The 24725-nt window shown below is 43.7% G+C and overlaps 1 protein-coding gene across 1 annotated transcript in view; it reads left to right on the top strand.

The window, feature by feature from the left end:
* The first annotated feature begins 753 nt into the window (after positions 1–753).
* Positions 754–24725, top strand: part of PDIA3 (protein disulfide isomerase family A member 3) — a 105115-nt gene continuing 81143 nt past the window's right edge. Inside the window, exons 1-3 of the mRNA XM_069222629.1 lie at positions 754–1028; positions 18567–18645; positions 18845–18962. Of these exons, the coding sequence (XP_069078730.1) occupies positions 877–1028; positions 18567–18645; positions 18845–18962 (349 nt within the window). The 5' untranslated portion in view covers positions 754–876. The remainder of the gene's footprint in view (positions 1029–18566; positions 18646–18844; positions 18963–24725) is intronic.

Raw genomic sequence — 24725 nt, forward strand, 5'->3', positions numbered from 1 at the left:
ATACCTTGCATATAGTAGCCACTAATGGAATCATGTTTGATGTGGTCACTATTGCAACAGTCATATTAGTAATAGTGGGATTATTTTGATTAATCATAAGTAGCTCCTATCATAAAAAAGGTTGGAGACCCCTGACTAAGTTGAATGTTTCAAATCTGAGTGATGACTTGGTCAATCAGATTTTCTTGACCAGCTGCAGATGTATTGGGAGCTACACCACCAACCCAACAGGAATGACTACATGAAGTTGCACTTAGAATTCGTATACAAATAACGAAGCCATCTTGTAGTAGTAATAGTATGCCTAGAAGACACCTATTAATGAAGAGTGCTCTTTGGGATGAAAGCAAAATAGTATCTTTCCAGAGGGAAATATTACTGCCCTAGGTTACTTACCTGTGTACGCCTTCGAAATAGAAGGTGGCAGCGTCTTGAGTACACTTTAGTTCGCTTACAGTTTTTTTTTATTTGTTACAAATTTTTTGAAACGCATTGGTGTGCCGTGATATGCCGTCAACCACCCGGTTACAACGAGCAAGCCCCGTCGTCGAATCGCTTCGTGCAACGCATGCTCTGCTTTTCACGAATAGGCTGTAGGGATGTCTCTTCACTCCTATCTCGCCACCAGATACAATCTAGTCATCCTTGCTATCGTTGAGTATTTCTATTGGTTGAGGTTGCGTGACGCGACTAGCAGGCAACCAATTCGCGCCTGCCACACTCTGAGTCCGGGTGTGAACGTGTTGATACTTCCGGTGTTCCTGGGCCGCTGCTTTCCCTCTTCCGCAGGCAGAGTCCAGAGCTGAGGAGGCAGAAGCAGCGGAGCTGTAGTTACAGGACCTGCGCCCCCCCCCCGATCCTGCTGAGTCGCCCAACATGACTCGCTTCGTCCTTCTACTCCCTGCTGCCTTCGTCCTTCTGTGTCTCGGCTTCGCCTCAGCTTCTGACGTGCTCGAGTTAACCGATGACAACTTCGAGTCTGAAACCAAGCAGCGCAGCCTCGTCCTGTTGGAATTCTACGCTCCCTGGTGAGGACGAGCGGTATTTTGGGATGGGGAAGCAAGAAGGAAGGGTCGCGATGGGGATGCGCGGTTTGGAATGGAATGGCACAGCCCGGGGTTCTCTCCCCGGGCTTTCGTTTACCTTCCTAAGACCCCGTGACAGGTGTTGACCAGGTTCACTTTAACTGAGCCGCCACACCTGAAACCGGTGAGGTGTAGAAGGAAAGTTTAGTGCTGTAAACCGGATATTAAGAGTAATCTGAGAATCCAGGCGAGAAAGGGAGAGTGCGTTGATAAGCCTTTGGGATACCGGCATAAACGCAAGAGAAAGTGGTTTATGTGAGAGTCAAAAACACCCAGATGCGAAGTGAGTGGCACCCTCCAGGCCAGCAGGACGGTGGAGCTCCAAGTGGTGCAAGACTCCTTGGTGAAGGGCAGAGAAGCTATACTTTTATGAGTTGAATTTTATATCGATACTTGTAATTGTACGTGTTTGTGAAAAAAAACAAAACTGCTAACTACATCTAGAATAACCCAAAAAGGCCGGATGAACGTTAAACGTTCGGGGGGCGGTAATTCCAACTAGGAAGTTTGATAGTCTGAGACATGAAGTGGATTTGGGATGTAATAGGGACAGTAGTATATATGTCGCGAACTGCTTGAACTGAATGGGCAGAGAAGAGCCCTGAGGTAGGTGACCGGCAGAGGGATGTAGGCTATTCTGTGGGATTGGAGAAGCCCCTGGAGGAGAGGGGCAAATACGAGCTGACAGTAAAAGATGTTGAAAAGCTTTATGATTAAAGGAGTGCCGAATCAAGTACAGGGAGAATATGGTGGGTAGCGTGGTTTTAAGGAGAGGAGAATGTAGAGGAAAAGTTCGATGGTCAATTTTTTTTTTTTACGTTGGCCGTCATGGACCTCAGAAAGCCCGCTGCTCCTGATGGTGGTGCGTTATACGAAGGTTTAATGTTGTCTGTGAGGCGCGTAAAGCGATCGGGATCTCACTGCATTTTAGCATACCTCACCTGGTGTATGTAGGAAGTATAGTAGCATTCCTTTGATATCTTTTAATCACGAAGTGAAATGTACTATTAGTGCACACGCGTTCGGAGGGATGTTTATGTAGTTGTGGACTTTATTATCGTCCACACATTCCTAGGTGTACCAAATAGAGCGCTTAAATTGAAGTGCTTTTATGTACTCTTGATAGCTTCTAAAGGCCTTTTGTATGCCCTGGACCTATCGTTATTGCACTTTTACAACCATTCGGACCAGGCCGTTTTCTGTAAACATATGTTTATTTCTTCGGAAATCAGGTCTCACTTTGCATGACGTGCCGCCGCTAATTGAAACATTTACTGGAATTAATACGCCACTTGTTTAACACTCTTGTGTATTTAATTCCCAATGTTTGCAATTTACAGCTTTGACAGTCGCCAAGTAATGTTATAAAGCACGAGCTCCTTGATTTCTCGAATGCAGCGAAGCAACCGTACGCCAGTATCCAAAGGGTGTATTGCATACCGAAACTAATCGGCCGTTTTCATTTCTACCGTCTGTTATTGCACCACGCCGAGGCCTGTCTCGGTTCGTTTGAAATGATGCCACTTTTTTTTGCGAGGCATATTCTGCTGCTCATAATTGAGCCCTGTGCGTTGTCAGCTTCCAGTTTCAATTTCTCATAAGAACCAATCTCCCACCCTTTTCCGTGTTGCTAACGTATTGGGTCCGAAATGAGGATGGGTGGGTCAAAGTTGTGGTGTCTGCTTCTCATTGGCTGCTAAATGTTTTGTGGCTCTGTGTGATTGGATTCTAACGTAAGACTTGTGTTTTGATGCCTTTTGTATATACAGAGGAGCACCAAACGTATTATTCATCATTTTTAATAAAATAAAAAGCATAATTAAATGAATGTCCAGTGATTGAAAGTCACACTTGGACAGCGATGCTTTATTTGTCCTTTCACCTGCGTTAGATTCTGCTACATTGAAGTGCCATGGTTCCCTGGTATATTTGTTTCTTTGGTTCCCAGTTCAAGTCTTTTTGTCCCAACTCAATTTTACAGTTTATATTCTTGGAACTAGGGACAGTAGGTGCTGGAGGAATAACGAGTGTTAACTTTCGGACGCATTTCATACACACTAATACATCAGAAGCAGGTGTTTGATCTACAGGACGAATCAATTTCGAACATGCCGTCATTGATTTGGTTATCTTTCTGTTCTAAAATATACGTTCACTCTGCAGTTTTGTCTCGTTATTTAAGTGCAAGGCTAGTGATTTAGGTAACTTTTTTTCATACATGGCTTGAATCTTCCGAACAACTTTATCTTCTGTTTTTGAAATATTGAAAGTCGCTCGACCTTTCAAAAGACGCCAAAAGCTGTCTTGTGCACTTTTCTAGACACACGCTTGCCTTTGTTTCACGCTCTGAACCAAGAAGCCTCTACATGACGGCGTGCCTTGGAAACAGTCACATTTTCCCTTCGTAATTACTTGCTTCCCTCAAAAAAGTACTGACGAGTAAGCCTCCCCATTCGTGTGACAGCCATGCAGCATTACCTGCAGTTCTTAGGGAATGCTCTTTTGTTTCCAGCTGAAAATGGTTCATCAAGACGTACTTGGAAACTATTGACTTCTGCCATTACTTATTCCTCAGTTATAATTCACAACGTAAGTGTTGTGATTTGTTTCCTCTTTGGTATGTGTAAATAGGACAGCGCTGATAAATAATTGAATATTGTTTCATACAATAGAGCCTGCAGTCTTTCCATTGTGCACTTGTGGCCAAACTTAACATTTACCTTTATCACCGAAATTTACTGTAGGTTGCTAGGAAATCGTTTCCGGCTCTTAGCGTCTTTTCGTAAACCCAGTTTTGAAATGGCTCTTTGATAAATCCTTTTACAATCTCAACTGTTTTTGTTTTTATTCGCATCGCCAATGCTCTGCTATTCCTGTCTGCATTTTCAGCGAATATGCTGAATGCAAATAAGAGCACGCTACATAAGTTATGGTCACTTGTTTCTGCTGCTTGCTCAAACCTTCTACATAAGCTGCAGTCAGAATGTTGTGGTCCCTCTTACAGGTTTTACTTATGGTCCACACACACCTTTATTGGGAAAGCAGACCTTAATTTATACAGTGTAGGCTTCGTGGCCTCCTCCACCCTTCTTATTTTATGGCTTTTATGTTAGTTCCCTGCTTCTGATTCGGTTACTTGTCTTCGTATTCAATTTTTTTTTTTTTTTAATTCTCTTCAGCGGAAGTTATATCGCAGTCTCAGTGTTTTATAATTGAATGAGATGTATCCTCCCATTTCTCTGTCAGGATCTTGCAGTGCATGAAGGACTATTTTCTCAACTTACTTTTTTTTCTCCCTCCCCGTTATATTTATTATTAACCGCCCCCTACAGCCTGTTTTCTCCCCAACTCCTTTGTGCTCACGGTCTCTGCAGGTGTGTGGAATTACAGGCGACCGTCTTTAAATGGATTTAAACCCATTCCGAGATGCGTGGTTGCGTGCATGCTAGCTAACTTGGGTTTTCTTTATTAAAAGGAACATCATTCCATAATGGACGCATGCCATGTGTGTTCACTCGTGGCGTCTGGGGGAAATTCAGGCATTAGTGGGCGAGACATATTGGCTTTTTCAAAACTTGCTAGTTTATCATGTCACTGAATGCTGTTTGGTATTCCTTTTCACTATGTACACCTGTAAGTTCCTTACCACGTTTCTATTTCTAGTTTTCCCATGAAGAAACATCCGAGTCATTCCGCGTAGGTCCACAAATCTGCTAAAATTTGTTTCTCATTCGCTGGACGTACACTTCATGGTTTCTCTCTAACACACGTTTTCATGGGATTTCCTCTTAATTGGACTAGGGTCTAGATTTAATACTAAAATCACTTGCAGGCAATGTCATTTATAGTTATTGCATGACCTCTGTTCCTCAAAGGAAACCTCCGTCTACACTGCTCAGTCCTTGTTAGTTATCATAATGTTGTTAGTTTGTAGCTATTTTCTTTTGCCCATCCATACATTGGCTGACAGAACCTTTAAACTGATGCAGTAAGTGCAAATGGTTCTGGATTTTAAATTTGAGCTTTTGTCTAGTTTGAGATTCTTTGTTAAAGTCGTAAATAATCTTAGCTTGTCATGTAGTGTTACCTTCTTGAAGGTTACATGGACGTTAATAGACACGACTGAAGTACGTACTTGAAAATACGCTCATATCTGTGCAGTCCACGGTTTAGATGCCCATTTGCGGGATACATCCACAGTAGACAGGAATCCTTGTTTGGACTTTGACTCCAATGTTGAACTTGTTGGTTCCGCCCCCACCTCTCTCATCAAAGGCTGCCGGGTAAACTACGGTGTCTTCAGCCAGTGTTTATTTCGTTGTGACACATCTTATGTGTTGTCTGTCTCCGTACTGCTTTAGCTGTTAGAGAGCTGTTGGGTCGTGTGTCGTATATTTTTCACATAAGTGTCGCCACACTCCTGTTAATGCAGTAAGGGTGATTTTGCACCTAAACGTTTTACTTTGTGTTTTTCCTCCTCTTAATTTTAACACTCATCCTGATGTTGCACTCTTGCTGGAGCTACCAATGATAATGCACCAAATGCAATGGTTTATTCCTTTCCGAGGTGTTTCAACACTCTTGCACCTCAATCCAATTCTGCTCCTAAATGTCTTGCTTTGTGTTAGTGATTTTCCACTCTGATGTAAGTTGTGTTCCTAAACGTTTGTCACACTCATGTCAAGGGTGATACTGCAGCTCAATGTGCTTTCCCCGAATGTGATGTCATAACGACTCACACCTTTTATATCTAATGCAATATCTTATTACTGCACTTTCACTCTTTATTACACGATACCCCATTGCTTCATATTGCGGCTGTTCCAAAACTGAATCTGCTTCTCAGGATCAACGTCCTATGAGGATTTTTACAGTCCATACTATGCAGGTATTGCCTCTGAAATCCAGTTAACTTCAGGGCTATCTGAAAACTGCATTTACATCACAAAAAATTCCAAGACCTAGAGTCCGTTGAAAAATTTACCGACACGGATACCCTGCTCTTAGACTAGTGTCATCTGAAGGTGACCTATGGTATTCTAAGCACAAAATACCCTTCTGGATTTATACGCTATAATTTTTCTTAGTCTCAAAGATTTGTAAAGAGAACCTATGCATTCCCCACCCCCCTCCCCAAAACCTATCGGCTTACCAAAGCCAGTAATAGGGGTGTCAAGGAAGTTTCAATTCTGTTAAGAACAGAGGCAAGGATTATTCATTAATCTTTCTCCATTTATGGCTCAGCAGCACCCATTGAACTTGACAATCATAACAAAGGACAACGTTTCCCTGAAGTCCTGTTAATAAAACATAGCTGTCTACAACCACAGTTCTTCAGTTGCATATAAGGCAGTTTTGAGAAAGTGGAATATCAGTTGCTAGATACATGATACAATAAAAAATAAACCCCACTTTATAAGAATAGTGTATATTCTTATCTTTAAATGGACACCAAAACGACAATAATGAGGTGAAGGATACCAGAGTTAGATTTTTGTTAGGTTTTCATATATCGCTGAAATTCACTCTAAAGCGTTTTTAAAAGTTTACTACATTACTGCTTTATACTCATTGGCGGTAGTCTCCAAGGCAAAGTCAGTTTGATATCAATTGCAATATAAAAAGAAAAATTCCGATGTGGGCGCAAGGTTGGACTTTGTCAAGAATTCACCTGTAAGCATAGAAAAGTTTCTGGTTGTTTTTCACGACTGGTCAGGATGGCTGAGTCCTCTGCAGCTTGGAGGCCAGCGTTTGCTTCGGAGTCAACGGGCTGACGTCCAGTGTTCTGGTGAAAGGCTTATTTCTCCTCTGCGTTAGAGGCTAACCAAGAACCAGCAAGTAGTGGTATTCTATGAGCTTTTGACACGGTGAGCAGAAACCACTACCTTTTTTTTTTTTTTTTTTTTTCAGAATCTCAACATGCAGTTCTTTAGCAATACAGCGCACACTAGCACCAGCCAACGGCCCAGTACTTAAGAGGTATTTCTTGGGGACTTATAAATCTCACAGGCTACACCAGTTGAGTCCAGCGCATGTCCAGTAGCTACTAGTCAGCCGGGCACTTTGCAGGTGTAGGCTTCTTTAGATTTTATTTCCCTGAGACTCAACAGGAGTCTAGCCACTTAACCTTGGAGTCCAATTACTGGTTCTTGGCACAAGTGGGAGCAGGGCCTGCTTTTGGGGTCTCTTTTAATGAAGAGTAGGAGCAGCCCTTCTTTTCTGTAAGTCCTTTCTTGGTTCAGCAGCTGCAGTCTTCCTTAAGGCAGCCTTTCTTTCAGAGATCCATAGGTTAAGCATGTGCAGTCCTTCTGTGTTTTCAGAGTGAAGCAGATGTCACTTTTATGCCAATTTTTAGCTTGTGGGTGGGAGAGTTGCTAGCTAATAGGGCTACCGTTTCTATGGGGCTACCCCCCACAACCTTAACATAATTTCCTACAGAGTTGAAACTTAACAGTCCCATAGCGCATCTCTGTCCAAATACAAAATGCCTCAGACCCTTCTTGCTTGGGTTAAAGATATAAAGCAAAACACAAACGCTGTGGGATAGCGTAACTGGATGAACGGAATGCGGAACCAACAAACATTCACCCCCAGTCACAGATCTGGGTTTAATCCATCCATTATTTTGCTCACCATGCCACCCCAGTTTGAACCCAGCCATATGCAAATCAGTCTTGACCATGTTCCTCATGGGAACAGTCCTGCCCGAACTGCCAGGCCAGGTTCTCCCTGGACCGGAAACAAGCATCCTGGGACCGGTTTCAGGGTTTCACCCCTAATCAGCCAGGCTAGCTTGAAAACAGTGGCACAGTGAGCCCGGGACCCACGTCTGGGCATACCCGGCGCACTTAGGGCGGCAAAAGCAAAGCAAAACACAAACGCTGTGGGATAGCGTAACTGGATGGACGGAATGCGGAACCAACAAACATTCACCCCCAGTCACAGATCTGGGTTTAATCCATCCATTATTTTGCTCACCATGCCACCCCAGTTTGAACCCAGCCATATGCAAATCAGTCTTGACCATGTTCCTCATGGGAACAGTCCTGCCCGAACTGCCAGGCCAGGTTCTCCCTGGACCGGAAACAAGCATCCTGGGACCGGTTTCAGAGTTTCACCCCTAATCAGCCAGGCTAGCTTGAAAACAGTGGCACAGTGAGCCCGGGACCCACGTCTGGGCATACCCGGCGCACTTAGGGCGGCAAAAGCAAAGCAAAACACAAACGCTGTGGGATAGCGTAACTGGATGGACGGAATGCGGAACCAATCAAACATTCACCCCCAGTCACAGATCTGGGTTTAATCCGTCCATTATTTTTGCTTTGTCGCCCTAATTGGGAAGGGTATGCCCAGACGTGGGTCCCGTGCTTCCCATGCCACTGGATTCAAGCTAGCCTGCCTGATGAGGGGTGAAACCCCGAAACCGGTCCCAGGATGCTTGTTTCCAATCCAGGGAAGACCTTGCCTAGCAGTTCGGGCTGGACTGTTCCCATGAGGAACAGGGTCAAGACTGATTTGCATATGGCTGGGTCCAAACTGGAATGGCATGGGCAGCAAAAAAACGATGGATTTAGGCCCATATCACTGTACTGGGGGTGAATGTTTGACAATGTTCAGCATTCCGTCCATCACTTGTTGTTTTTGGGTTAGAGATATAGGCACACCCTGAAGATGTGTCCAGTGTAATCAGTCACCCCTCCTGGAAAACCTGTTCAGCAACAGGTTTTCCCCCTCCGGATGAGATGGCAGCCTGTGTACTTACACAAAGGGGAGGGCAAGGTAAGCTGTGACTTGCATTAGCTTCTCGGCGGTGGTAGCCCCCTTGAAACTAGGCTGTCTATTATTGCAGTCCTCAGGCTGGTATTCTTGAGTAAGTCACCCCTCCGCACACCAATAGTTTTTTTTTTTAAATTCTCCCCCATTCCTAGATGCTCTTTACACCTAGCAGAAGGGGGAAGCAGCCTCTCAGCAGACAAATGAAGTAGTTATTCAGAAACAACTACTCTTTCTTGGGTGCAAGAACATGATTTTTCTAAAGTCACCTTTACATAATGTTGAAGTTGGATTTAAAGTAACTTAAAGTCAGATTTAATGTAACATATTTATGTTTTGGGTAGTCTGGTCACCCCAAATAGAAGGTAGCTCTTAATGCATAGGCTAGTGTAACTACATGCTAGCCAGTGGGACTACCAACCTGGCTACAGTGAAAATGTTGATTTCGAGTGTTCACTGTCAGCATATGTCAAATGTAAAAGGAAGGTCCTTTTTGCTATTTCACCCTCTGCCTTGTGCGCTACTAAGACCTTCCCTCTGGGTGACGTTTAAATGTTAAAAATGTTTTAAAATGGCAAAATTTAGTTTGCCATGTCAGATTGGCCATCTAAAAGCTGTCTGTAGTGGCAAACCTAGAGCAGTGTTTTCCCCTGGTCACAGTAGTGGTGGCACAATAAGTGCTGCAGTCCACTAGTGGCCTTTATCTTACTAGCTCTGGGTACATCTTATACCATATTCTAAGAATTAGGGACTTAGAGGTAAGTTAAACTTGCCAGTCGGGGATCAGCCAAACACACACATTTTTGAGGTGTAAGAGCACATGCACTGGGACCTGGTTAGTAGGACCCACTCCACTGCACTTTAGAGTCACAAAACCAGCAGTCCTGTTTGGGGGGGGGGGGGAGGTGTTGGCTACACAGAGGCACTTTCTTAAAACCTTCTATAAGGAAAAGCACTCAGTCTTTGTTCGTGCAAAAATTAACCCATTTTCTCTTAGTCTTGTTTCTGGTCCATTCCTTGCAAAGAAAACAAAACCTCACATAACATCTCACTTTTAACATTCTTCAGCAGAACATGTATGTTAATTCAATTATATCGTATGCATGCACATTCTTCCAGGGTGGGTTGTAGAGAATTATATACTCTCCTTGAGCTTTTTCACAATAACTAGAAAATTTCATATTCTGTGTCAGGATTGGTGGCTCAGATTATGCATGTTTAAAGCTTAATGGTCGCTAGTGAAGCCCCCATCCCCCACCAAAGTCACTGGTTTAAAATAAAACTTCTTAAAAGCTGATCAAACGGCCATAGCCAAATACCTTCCAATGTAACCCCCTCTCAAGAGTCCCTCACTAAATGTGGCACAAATACCCCATTTACAAGCAAATGTTAGCTGGCGCTTTGACGGAGCCCTGTTTTGTCCACCCAGCTCATCGGGCCCCAATCGCAGTGGGCTTCTTTTTTGACATTGGTGTCGCAGCCTGTTTGGCAAGTTTGCCGGGTTTATATTCAACATTTGGGTGCACTTCTAGGGTTGAGTGGAGGCGGTCAATCAAAACAATTCTTGAGTGGCCCAAGTCTGGTTGCAACTCAACTTTGTTCTTGCACACATCCCTCCACACACACACATACACACACACTCTCCCCCGCTCCCTCTCTCACTCCCCAAGCTAAGTGTGGGTGAAGAGATCGGCGATCTTGAAAACGCCCCAAGTGGGTATGATTAACACCAGGAACCTTTGCCCCATTGATTAGGGCAGGGGTCTCAGAACTATGGCCTTCAGACCACATTTGGCCCACTACAAGATCTACAGCAACTCGAAATATTTTAGTCTCTAGGTCCTAAAGGTATTTATAGAACATGAAGTGCTAACCCCTAAATTTGACACTGCTGGAAAGCTGGCATCTCTGTTGCTTTCCTACATTAAATGAAATCATGGGTGCACTATGCTGACTTCCAAGTCTGTAGCGCCATCTACTGGACAAACTATAATTATTTGAGTCCCTTTTTGTTCCTCTTTTAGTACACAGTGCCAGAGCCCATGAGAAGTACTGTGTTAGAAAATATGCTTGCACCGAATACATAGAACGAACTTCCAGAAGCCGCAGAGGTGGTGAAACAAATGAATTCGGAGATGAAATTAACAGGGACCTCTCCGTGAACATAGTCCAGGAGCACTTAGGGGGAGAAAAAAAAAATCTGAGTCATTGTGACTTGCCTCCTGCTCTCATTCCACAATCACAAATTGTGGTCACTCCTTCTAGAAGTCTATACCTGCAGTTCAGCCGTCTGTGCTGTGCTTCTGGTTTGCCCCAACGAACATGGCTCTTTTGGCCTCTCTTCTGCCTTTTGCTGGGTGTATTTTTGTGTTTAAAGTATACACTGCTTAGCTTAATAGCTTATAAGTGCTGTAACATTCATGCAAGTGCTGTTAAATTCGGCCGATCGTATTTATATTTAGATTCAACACTATCTAGGTAGTGTTCGCCCCATATTAATGTTGCATGATAGTGTGTTAACCTCTGCGGCTAGACCTTTAATCATTCATTTAAATGTTACTAATTCACTTCTAATAATGGTTTTTTTCAGCCCACAAATATATGATGTGGCCCTCGTACTGAAAAATTTGGAGGCCTATGGGTTATGGGATAGCTAGATCGCCTTTTCAACCACTAGCTTGTGTCTGGCATACATGTGGCATCTTCAGGAACCCACTTTGGTACCATCCTCGACCCGAGGAAGCCTAGAAGAAGACTGAATCTGCTGTCGGAGACCTAATAGGACATATAGTAAACCTGCTCTCCTTCTTGTACTCTAGTCTGAAGGTAAAACCTTTGACCAAGGTGGACATCGTTGATGTATCCAACTGCACCCAGCTCCTCTTCTGCTGCGACCATTGACTGTCATGGGCAGTTTGATTCTTAGTGCTAGTTCTTCTTAAATTGTCCCTTTTGCAGAATCCCCTCACTTTTTACCTCTACTTTTTGCTAGATGTTGCCGTTTTTTTCCCACTCTGTAGTGCACAGGGCCCTGCTGTCCAGCCCCAAATGAATCTGCTTTTACCCTTTAAAGTGTATTTTCAAGTGGCTAATCCCAGATTGGCATATTTAACTAGGTCCCTAGTAGGTGGTAGAAGAGGTGCCCAGGACTAATAAGTTACAATGATTCAGTTAAGTGCTGCAGTCCACTAGTGACGCAACTAGAGTGACCAGGTGAAAATTTGGCTCTAGGTCTGTGAAGTGAAGGAAAGCAAGCTGCATCAGGTGAAAGTAGAAGAAACCTTTAATGTCGGAACGCTTCTCAATCGTGGTGCTCTCTCGCCCAGTCAGCAAGCAACTGCCTGGAGAGAGAACGCCTGTAACACCATTCTAGTACGTTCGCCTCAAGGCTAAGATTCCTGAAATCCCTTGAGCTACATTACAACACATCCCTCTCCGTCAGTAACAAAGAAAGAAGCAATGGTATATAAAACACGTAGAAACATTTTACAATGAATAATCCAATGCAGGGAGAAAGAAAATGTAAACATTACAAGAAAACAAGGTATAACAAGAACTCACGAAAACACAAAAGAAATAGGCATTTAAAAATCATGTTATATAATCCATTCAGAAACGTGGTTGGTAGCCTGAGTATAGGAGTCCTAGCACTCACAAAACTAGGAGTTGTTCCAATGGAATCCAAGCCAACAGCTAAGTTAGCATCCCCACTTCCTCTAATTGCTGACCACTAGCACCACCGCAAATTACACAAGGACCTACTACATCTTCATCCCTCATCAACATATAACCACTACAGTCATCACAGCTCTCACATTCCCTCCCTTCCATTCAGAGGCAAACATCGCAACCCGCCTCAAATTCCAGCGTTTTCCATTTGAAAGCAACACATGCCACTTGTGAACTCCCTGATCCCTGAAAGGCACTAGGAATTTGCACAAACTTTTTTTTACTCTCCCTGATTGGGTGAAAGTCAAATCAGATGGTTTAATCCTCAAATAATTGCACACTGTTCTATCTGCCAGATCCCAATTGGATACATCGCACCCTACCATCAGTTTCTCCATCCACTTTGGTTTTAGTTTACAAATGGGTTTCCTGCCTCTCATAATCACAAATGGTAGCTTACCAGTAATCAAATTCTTTGTGGTGTGATACGCCCAAACTAATTCAGAAATGACTACCTCCAATCCATTGGCCGTTGCTAACTGCAAACTCCCCCCCACCCCCCTTTGATCGTACGATTAACTCGTTCCACAATACCATTAGCATGGGTTATATAGCGCTGTACGTGTATGTTTCACACCACATGAATCCAAAAAACCCTAATTTCACCAGACATCAACTGCGTACCATTATCTGTGATCAAAACTACCAGAAACCCTTTCTCAGAAAAAAATCTCCCTCAAAACATTTATGGTTGCAGACGTTATGATCTCAAACATAAGTCTGACAATTAAGCATTTAGAGTGTACATCAACCACAACCAGAACAAAGCTTCTACCTCTGCCTGTTCCTGACAAAGGTCCAATGAAATCCAAACACTATGCCATGGCTTGTCCAGGTCAGTTTTACTACCACCATCAGACTGTACTCCCACTTTCAAATGCTTTTCACTCTGTAAACACACAGAACATCTCTCAGCCCATCTCACAACATCATCATCCATGCCAGGCCACCAAAACTCCATCCCGCAGTATCAAATAATCTTTTACGTACCCCCACAGGTGGAACATTTTTTTTTTTCCCCACTCAAAATAATCCTACCATTATTTCTGACAACTCATCCAATACTTTGTTATAAGGCCGTACAGGAACTGGAAGAGTGCTGTCTCTCCTCCACCCTTCTTTTTATCAGATTTATAACTTTCTTTAAAACCTTATCATCATCCATTGCCAAGTCCCAGTAAGTTTCATTCACAATCCCTTTATTCCAGCGCATGACTTCAAGCAAAGACACAACTGCTCCTTTCCTGTTCGCTCTCCAACACATTATCTTCATCTACCAATTGCCAACCGAGAGCTAGACGTGAAAGGCAATCGGCCTGAACATTTTTCCAACCTGGAATGTACAAAATTTTGTAATTATACTCCTGCAAGTGAAGCCAATCTGGCCAGCCTTGATGAACCTTTGCCAGTCCCACCGGGTGAAAGAATCTTTAATAAAGGCTTGTGATCAGTATGCAATGTGATATTACTGCCCCAAAGATACGTACGAAAATATTCCACACCCCATGCTGCAGCTAATGTCTCACGGTCAATGACTGCATAATGTCTCTCCGCGGCTGTCAGTCATTGAAGCAAAAGCAACAATTTTCTCAATGGGACCATGCATCTGGGACATGACAGCACCAATACCTATAGCACTTGCATCAACAGTTATGTTTTTTTTTTCTTGGTGTCCAAAGGTACCAAAATATCAGCATTGCGCACTTCTTCTTTTATCTGTTGAAAACATTGTTGTTGGGCCTCATCCCACACAAAATTTGCTCCTTTCCGTAAGAGTACTTTTAAACATTCTATTTTGCTGGCAAAATTCTTCACAAACTTGGAGCAATACTCAATTAAGCCCAAAAAGGATCGCAATTGCTATTTGTCCTTAGGAGCAGGAGCAAATCTAATGGCATTCAACAAGTCTTTTTTTGGTTTTATTCCGTCCTCCGACAAGGAATGACCAAGATACTACACTTCTTTCACCAGGAACTGACACTTTTCCCTCCGTAAAGTTAGTCCAAACTCCGACACTCTATCCAACAACATTTTCAAGGTGACATGATTTGCTATGGTATCGCCAAATACAAGAATATCATCTTGGAAAAACATTATATTATCCAACCCTTTGAAAATATGGCTCCTCATTCTCTGGAAAACACTGGCAGCGGGTGCCAAGCCAAAAGGCATCTGAGTAAACTGATATGTGCCTTCCCTAGTGATCAATGCCGTGAGAGATTTTGATGCAGGATGGAGTCTTATTTGATGGTATGCATGTTTAAGATCTAACTTTGAAAAATATTTAGCGCCTTTAATCAGTAAGACTAATTCGTTAACGTTTGGCAAAGGAAAGTTGTCAGTTAAAATATTTTGATTCAACCCCCTCAAATCCACACCACCTTAATTTTCCATCTTTCTTCTTAGAAATAACAACGGGCGAGAGCCACTCTGAGTCCTCCACAGGTTCGATGACTCCACTGTCCAGCATTTCCTTGAAGTTCTTTGACCTTCCCTCTGACTGACACTGGCACCTTTCTGACCTTGTGCTGAACAGGAATGGCTCCCAGTTTCAACTTAATCTCATGCACATAGCCTTTCAGTTCACCCATTTCTCTTCTAAACACATCCTTTGCCCCAAGTAAAATGTCCTTTAACGAAACACCATCGATATCAGTGACTTGACTTGGGGCACACGGATTGATGACAATACACATATTATATTGATGTTGGCAACCCAAAATAGGAAGGCCAGATTCTGCTGCATAAACCTTGCGTATAACCTTCCTTTTATTGAATCCAACCTCCGTGAGCATATAACCAACGGTGTCAATTTGTTCGCCCTGATAACCCCCAGGATTGATGTCCTTAGGCAATAATCTAGTAATACACCATTGTATTGGTGGGCTCCCAGGTTGCATCAAAAACAGAGGTGGAGATTTGACTGCTGTAGGCGAAATGTCCATGTTTTACAGAGTAATGTTAGTAAACAACCTTGTTTTCTATTGTTTTTTTTTCTCTTGTGACTTTATAATTCCCAAATATGTCCCTTGTTCTCTCTCTGAATGTTACTAACTTCAACATTTCATTAACAAATATATATATATATATATATATATATATATATATATATATATATATATATATATATATATATATATATATATATATATATATATTCTTTTCAATGGTCAAGGTGTGCCTATTACCACAGAAGGCACGATCGTAAATGTGGACAATCCGTCGGGTCCATAGAATAAACAAATAGTTGAGGTCACATTTGTTCAACAACCAAGTTCGTCCGGCTTCCGTGCTGTTGAATGTTGTTGAATGAAAGTTTTCCCAACTCTCCAAAATGGACGCCAACGTTCTAATAATATCCGCCTGACGTCAACGCTTGGCATCTTTGTTGCTAGGAGATCGATCTTTAGGGAAGCAGCAGTACGACAGCACGCGCCCAAAAACAAACCCGCTATCCACAAAGATTGCACGTGTAAACAAGTTACGCAGCCCCAAGGTTCAAGTAATTGCACATGGTAAGACACGAATATTTTCAGCAATAGTTATTTAAAACGCGGGTCGAGGGATAACGAGTTACCCTTAGGTTGATATCGGAGACCGTGGGTCTGAAGCATCCACGTTGAACGTCGATCGTAGTGCTTGCTGGACACTATCGTCGCCAAATGAAGTGAAGGAAAGCAAGCTGCGTCGGGTGAAAGTAGAAGAAACCTTTTAATGTCGGAACGCTTTCTTAATCGTGGTGCTCTCTCTCCCAGTCAGCAAGCAACTGCCAGGAAAGAGAACATTAGTAATACCGTTCTAGCGCGTTCACCTCAAGGCTAAGATTCATGAAATGCCTCGAGCTACATTACAACAGTCTGCCATTGCAGACTTGGCAGCTTTTACATTGCCATACTAGGCATGGCAGAATGGGCCCCCTATCCTCCATCCATGCTCGTACCTTTCTTTCTGATATCTGTAAGCCACTTCTAAGGCAAGCCTTTATAACCCAGAAGGTGGGGAGACTAATGTTAGAAACAGGCATGTTGTATTAAAACTTAAAATGTCCTGTCAGTAAATTGGTGGTTTCAATGTAGCAAGGCCGATGGCCCCTTTGCTAACATGGAGGTACACTATCTCACTTGTTAAGTGCTAGCTTCTTTTGGGAAAACTAAACACAGTACCAAGGTGTCAAATCAATTGTTACATTAAACCCTACTTAATGCTGATGTCTGATTTAAAGTGAAGGTGACTTAAAGTCATCTTTGTTGCCCAAACTGCTGAAAGCCCTTTCTCACTATCTGCAGCAGATTGTCATCAGAGATGGCCTGCTACCCTCCTGCTAACAGGTGTAAAGTGCTCTCAGGAACAGGGAACCAAGATCAATTGGTGGCCAGTTCTGGTTTCCGAAGAGATTGGCTAGTAGACTGAACACTCTCTCAGAGCAAAGGAGCCCTACCTCTTTGTTTTGGGCAGAGATACTCTGGGATTGGATTATTTAGTGCCAGCCCCACAGGTAATTATTATAAATTGGGTAGTGTTGACCTTTGGGAATAGTAGCCCCATTGGCTAATGAGTCCCCTGACCCACAAACCCGAAATTGGCATAAGTGGCCTCCATGGCATTCTGTTTTCAGATTACTATTAGACATGAAAGAAAACAGAAAGACTGCACTCCCTGGAACCAATAAAGAGACTGCACCAAAGTCCTGCACCTGCTGAATCTGAGGGACCTGCAAAGAGGTCTGTGCCTGCTGTGCCCATGGAAAAGTTACACTTGTGCCAAGACGGAAGAAGAAACCCCAGAGGATAGATGGCGATCTCCCTGTTTAGCTTCAAGACCAGTTAAAGCTAAAGAACACTGCACTCCCTGGCGCCAGCTGCCCAAGAACACCTGCCCACTGCTTTATGCTGAAGTGCCTACTGGGAGACATGGTCCTGACCTTCTTGGGGTGTAACCCAAGCCTGTGGGCCTCTCTAAGTGGACCCTGGTCCCCAGAAAGAAAAGAACGGATGACCTGTCAACCACTGAGCAATGCAGTAACTGGAAGACTAGTGGTGACTGGATTGCCTGAGGCCATCATGGGATCTAGAGTGCGGTGGTTGGAGGTGGCTCCTGAAGTTCTTGGACCCCAGGGTAGCCCAAGGAAAACTCGCCATATCTCGTGTATTTTAAGCATCCTGCACCTGGACCACTTCTTGGCTGGACCGCATTGAAGATGAAAAATCATGAGGACCCTAAACTTGCAGAAAGTGACTGGTAACTGTCTGCTTGGTCCTGCGTGGTCCCTGTGATTGTGGTGGCACATCCAATTGAAGAGAAGTAGCCACACTATCTATTTGGCAAAGAAGTGCTAAACCGCTTTCAATATTCATTGCATTTCGCAAGAGTAAGATTACAGTGATTTACCTTTTACAAATTCCTATCTGCTTTTCCCTATAGATTTGTGCAGTTTTTGTGTCAGTTTTATGTTCTAGGATACAAAATAATCAACTTGTATAAATTGGCGTCTGGCTTTTGTCGTTGTGTTTCTTACTTAACTGTTTTGGTATTTCCAACTGCGTTACACTTTTTTCCTTTGATTAAGCCTGCCTGCGTTGTGCCGTAGCTACCCAGGACTGAGCTAGGGGTTTTATTAAAGAAAACTAACTGCATCTGATAAAGTTAGACATTATGTGGTGAGGTCTCACAACTACACTACATAATAATCTACTTTATTACATCTGGTTCCCATTGTTGGATTTTTGTCATTTTGGTGTAATTTTACCTAACTTGTTACAATTCGACAAGTTGGTATGGTCTTTCTGTTTGTTCACCCAAACATATCACACAGAATAAAGCCATTGAAACTAAAACATATAATCCTAAAACAAGCCAAATCTATTGTCTTTGCCAGTGTTTGTTGCAGAGAGATTCTGTTCATGAATGAGTATTGTGTACAGTAAAACAGAGTAGTGGCAATGACATCGTGCACAAATCTGTTTTTTTGGTTTTATATAGGTGTGGTCACTGCAAACGTCTTGCACCAGAATATGAGTCTGCCGCAACAAGGTTGAAAGGAGTGGTCTCACTTGCTAAGGTCAGATTTTAATATTCTGTTGATATCAAGGCATCTGTCTTCTAATATCTGCAAAACTGTGGGGATCTTTACACTATAACTATTAGTTTGTGCAAATACAAGACAGCTCCAGCAGCCCCATGCAAGCTATTTATTTTAACATAACCTTCTCTCGTGAAAGTGTTTATATAAGTCTTAAGGATTTTTTCTGTTTCGTCAGGTTGACTGCACAGCACACTCTAACACATGTAACAAATTTGGAGTCAGTGGATATCCTACATTAAAAATTTTCCGTGATGGGGAGGAGTCTGGTTCTTATGATGGGCCCAGAACGGCTGGTAAGTGAAAATGAAACCATTTTTTTGGTCTTTATATGCCCATACATAATTTTCCCGAGTGAAGTTTGAAGTTTGCTTATTTCCAGTCTAAAATGTAGTTGTATAATGTCAAGCGAGGTCTTCCTTTCCCGTAGCACTCAGTGGTAAATGGGACGGGCGCATTCCTTGTAATATTTATAATCGTCCTCAAGACCACAGTTTAGACAGTTGTCAAGTACATCATTTTGGCCTTTTACAGTTGAGAAGCTCAGTAAATACACAATGGCTAGCAGGTAAAATCTGTATTCCATTCTCCAGTGGAGGGAGAAGGGGTGGGGGCTTGGGGGACCATGGCTGGGTTAAAGAAAACAAAAAAACAACAAAAAAACACAGTCATTGTTGCAGCTTGGGGTTTCTCACAGCGTGGTACGGTTTTATGCTGTTGGGAAGAGTATTCGTCAGTAAGTGTTGTGGGGGAAAGAGTGCACTTACACAGATATGTAGTCAAGATGAGTCTGTCCTTGAGGCTTCTTAAGCAGACTGTACACAGTGATTCCCTTTGGAGCAAGAGGTTACCATGAAGGTAGCCCTGGTGTATGTTCCTCACTCCTTTAGAAGGGAAATCAAAACTTTGAGTTACTGATAACATTTTTACCTACATATACAGGGCTCCTGGCAGTGGCTAAGTATTTGGTTCAGAGCGCCAACTTATAACTCAAAACAATGGGAGTTATTCCCAAGTTAGCTGACTTCTCAGGTTCAGGGCTTTCCCAAAACATTTGAATACATTATTACAAAGCCTAGTAGAGTGTGGCCCTACAAGTTTGTATTTTGGTTGCTGCCAGGACTCTCATTCTCTACACAACATTCTCGGCCAACTTGACTATTTCAAGGAGGAGCAGGATGGCACGGTGATCTCACTGTGGAAAATATGTATTTTTTTGCTCTGTAAGCCCATAAAGTCTTAAAATCTGTGTGTATGTATTAGAAAAGCTGTTAGTGTATCTGTTTCGATGTGGTCAAGTATTAGTCGTGAGTCCACGTTTTAATTTTAGGTGTTTTGGTTTCTTGGCCTAGGGTTTTCTGTGACTAATGGGACTCTGAATATTTGAGCCACCCCCCAAATAAAAATAAAAAACTATATGTTCGATGGCATCTGTCGCTGTAGATACGCATGTTTTGCATAGCTCGCCATCTGGTGTTGGGCCGGAGTGTTACAAGTTGTTTTTCTTCGAAGAAGTCTTTCGAGTCACGGGACCGAGTGACTCCTCCTTTTGTCTCCATTGCGCATGGGCGTCGACTCCCTCTTCGATTGTTTTTTTTCCGCCATCGGGTTCGGACGTGTTCCTGTCGCTCCGAGTTTCGGAACGGAAAGATAGCTAATTTCGGAAGATTTTCGTCGGTATTGTTGCGTTCGGGATCGGCGTAGTTAGATTCAACACCGCGTCTAAGATCGAAGAGCTCCGGTGCCCTTCGGGGTAATTTTTTCGATTCCCCCGTCGGGGCCTGGTTGGCCCGACCGCGTGCAGAAGAACGCCGATGGAACGGACCCCGTTCCGTTTCTGTCCCAAATGCCACAATAAATACCCCTATACAGACCAACACTTGGTCTGCAACCTGTGCCTGTCACCTGAGCACAGTGAAGACACCTGCGAGGCCTGTCGTGCGTTCCGGTCCCGAAAAACACTCCGAGACCGTCGAGCCAGAAGACTTCAGATGGCGTCTGCGCCGACAGCCCACCGGGAGTTCGAGGAACAAGAAGAGGAGGGAACCTTTTCGATCCAAGAATCGGACTCCGAAGGATTCGACGATACACAAACCGTGAGTAAGACGTCGAAAACCACTCAGAAGAAGATTTACAAGGCCCAGGGGACGCCACTGCCACCAGGCCATGGCTCGACCCATAAATTCGGTGACCGACCGTCGGCACCGAAAAAGGCCCAAACAGTGCCGAGATCGTCCGACTCCGGTCAAGACACCGGCACGCAGCCTTCTCGGGACCGAGAAAGTGCTGGAGACAAGCATCGACACCGAGATGCCGGTGTAGACACGGCTCGACGCCGAGACAGCGGCACCGAAGAAGATCGACGCCGAGAGGTTTCGGCCCCGAAAAAGAAAAAAGTCACCTCGGAGCCGAAAAAAGATGCCGACAGGGTTTCGGTGCCAAAACAAACTGCAACCGACCCAGTTTCAGGCTCTTATACAGAAGATCACTCGCTAACCTCCCAAATGCAAAAGCATAGGTTTGAGGAAGAGCTACACTCAACTGATGTAGACCATACGCAAAAGCGTATTTTCATACAGCAGGGGACAGGAAAAATAAGCACCCTTCCCCCTATTAGAAGAAAGAGAAGATTGGAGTTCCAAACACCACAAACAAAAGTGGTGAAAAAAGTTACCCCACCACCCTCTCCTCCACCTGTGATTAACGTCTCACCAGCACAAACTCCATCACATTCCCCAGCTCACACCACCATGAGCCAGGGTGACCAAGATCAAGACGCATGGGACTTATACGACGCCCCAGTGTCAGATAACAGTCCGGAGGCATACCCTACGAAGCCATCTCCACCAGAGGACAGCACTGCGTATTCTCAAGTGGTGGCTAGAGCAGCACAATTTCACAATGTAAGCCTCCACTCAGAACAGGTCGAGGATGACTTTTTATTCAACACACTCTCCTCCACCCACAGCTCCTACCAAAGCCTGCCTATGCTCCCTGGTATGCTCCGGCACGCAAAAGAAATCTTTAAAGAGCCGGTCAAAAGTAGGGCAATCACACCAAGAGTGGAAAAAAAGTATAAGGCGCCTCCTACAGACCCGGTTTTTATCACTACACAGCTGCCACCAGACTCTGTCGTTGTAGGAGCAGCTAGGAAAAGGGCCAACTCCCACACATCTGGAGATGCACCACCCCCAGATAAAGAAAGCCGCAAGTTTGATGCAGCTGGTAAGAGAGTCGCAGCACAAGCTGCAAACCAGTGGCGCATCGGCAACTCCCAGGCACTACTTGCGCGCTATGACAGAGCCCATTGGGATGAGATGCAACATCTCATTGACCATCTGCCCAAGGACCTACAACATAGGGCAAAACAAGTGGTTGAGGAGGGACAGACCATTTCCAACAACCAAATCCGCTCCTCCATGGACGCTGCAGATACAGCTGCACGGACAATTAATACATCTGTAACTATCAGAAGGCATGCATGGCTCCGAACGTCTGGATTTAAACCAGAGATTCAGCAAGCAGTTCTCAATATGCCTTTTAACGAAAAAGAACTGTTCGGTCCAGAAGTGGACACAGCGATTGAGAAACTCAAAAAAGACACGGACACTGCTAAAGCCATGGGTGCACTCTACTCCCCGCAGAGCAGAGGGAATTACAGCACATTCCGTAAAACACCCTTTAGAGGGGGGTTTCGGGGTCAGAGCACACAAGCCAGCACCTCACAGGCAACACCGTCCAGTTACCAGGGACAGTACAGAGGAGGTTTTCGGGGACAATATAGAGGAGGGCAATTCCCTAGGAATAGAGGAAAATTTCAAAGCCCCAAAACCCCTACTACTAAGCAGTGACTCACATGTCACTCACCCCCTCCACACAACACCAGTGGGGGGAAGAATAAGTCATTATTACAAAGCATGGGAGGAAATCACTACAGACACTTGGGTTCTAGCAATTATCCAACATGGTTATTGCATAGAATTTCTACAATTCCCTCCAAACATACCACCAAAAGCACAAAATTTGACAAAACATCATTCCAATCTCCTGGAGATAGAAGTGCAGGCACTATTGCAAAAGAATGCAATCGAATTAGTGCCAAACACACAAACACAGGAGTTTACTCACTGTACTTTCTGATACCAAAGAAAGACAAAACGCTGAGACCAATCCTAGACCTCAGAATAGTGAACACATTCATCAAATCAGACCACTTTCACATGGTCACACTACAAGAAGTATTACCATTGCTAAAACTACACGACTACATGACAACTTTAGACCTCAAGGACGCGTATTTCCATATACCAATACACCCATCGCACAGGAAATACCTAAGGTTTGTATTCAAAGGAATACATTACCAATTCAAGGTACTGCCTTTCGGATTAACAACCGCACCAAGAGTCTTTACCAAATGTCTAGCAGTAGTCGCTGCACACATCAGAAGGCAGCAAATACATGTGTTCCCATATCTAGACGACTGGCTAATCAAGGCCCATTCGTTAATAGAGTGCTCAAATCACACAAATCAGATCATACAAACCCTCTTCAAATTAGGGTTCACCGTCAACTTCACGAAATCCAACATTCTGCCGTGCAAGGTACAACAATACCTAGGAGCCATAATAGACACAACAAAAGGAGTAGCCACTCCAAGTCCCCAAAGAATTCAAAATTTCAACACCATCATACAACGCATGTATCCAACACAAAAGATACAAGCAAAGATGATATTACAACTCCTAGGCATGATGTCTTCATGCATAGCCATTGTCCCAAACGCAAGACTGCACATGAGGCCCTTACAACAGTGCCTAGCATCACAGTGGTCTCAAGCACAGGGTCATCTTCTAGATCTGGTGTTAATAGACCGCCAAACTTACCTCTCGCTTCTGTGGTGGAACAACATAAATTTAAACAAAGGGCGGCCTTTCCAAGACCCAGTGCCACAATACGTAATAACAACAGATGCTTCCATGACAGGGTGGGGAGCACACCTCGATCAACACAGCATACAAGGACAATGGAATGTACATCAAACAAAACTGCATATAAATCACCTAGAACTTCTAGCAGTTTTTCAAGCACTAAAAGCTTTCCAACCAATAATAGTTCACAAATACATTCTCGTCAAGACAGACAACATGACAACAATGTATTATCTAAACAAGCAAGGGGGGACGCACTCCACGCAGTTAAGCCTGCTAGCACAAAAAATTTGGCGTTGGGCAATTCACAACCAAATTCGCCTAATAGCACAATTTATACCAGGGATCCAAAATCAACTCGCAGACAATCTCTCTCGATCACCAACAGGTCCACGAATGGGAAATTCACCCCCAAATTCTGAACACCTATTTCAAACTCTGGGGAACACCTCAAATAGACTTGTTTGCTACGAAGGAGAACGCAAAATGCCAAAACTTCGCATCCAGATACCCACACAAACAGTCCCAAGGCAATGCCCTATGGATGAACTGGTCAGGGATATTTGCTTACGCTTTTCCTCCTCTCCCTCTCCTTCCTTACCTGGTAAACAAACTCAGTCAAAACAAACTCAAACTCATATTAATAGCACCAACTTGGGCAAGGCAACCTTGGTACACAACGCTGCTAGACCTATCAGTAGTACCCCACATCAAATTGCCCAACAGGCCAGATCTGTTGACACAACACAACCAAAAGATCAGACACCCAGATCCAGCATCGCTGAATCTAGCAATCTGGCTCCTGAAATCCTAGAATTCGGGCACTTACAACTTACCCAAGAATGTATGGAAGTCATAAAGCAAGCCAGAAGGCCATCCACCAGGCACTGCTATGCAAGTAAATGGAAGAGGTTTGTTTGCTACTGCCATATTAATCAAATACAACCATTACACACAACTCCAGAACATGTAGTGGGTTACTTGCTTCACTTACAAAAATCTAACCTGGCTTTCTCTTCCATTAAAATACACCTTGCAGCAATATCTGCATACCTGCAGACTACCTATTCAACTTCCCTATATAAGATACCAGTCATTAAAGCATTCATGGAGGGCCTTAGGAGAATT

The sequence above is a fragment of the Pleurodeles waltl genome, chromosome 3_1, assembly GCF_031143425.1.
Source record: "Pleurodeles waltl isolate 20211129_DDA chromosome 3_1, aPleWal1.hap1.20221129, whole genome shotgun sequence".
NCBI lineage: Eukaryota > Metazoa > Chordata > Amphibia > Caudata > Salamandridae > Pleurodeles > Pleurodeles waltl.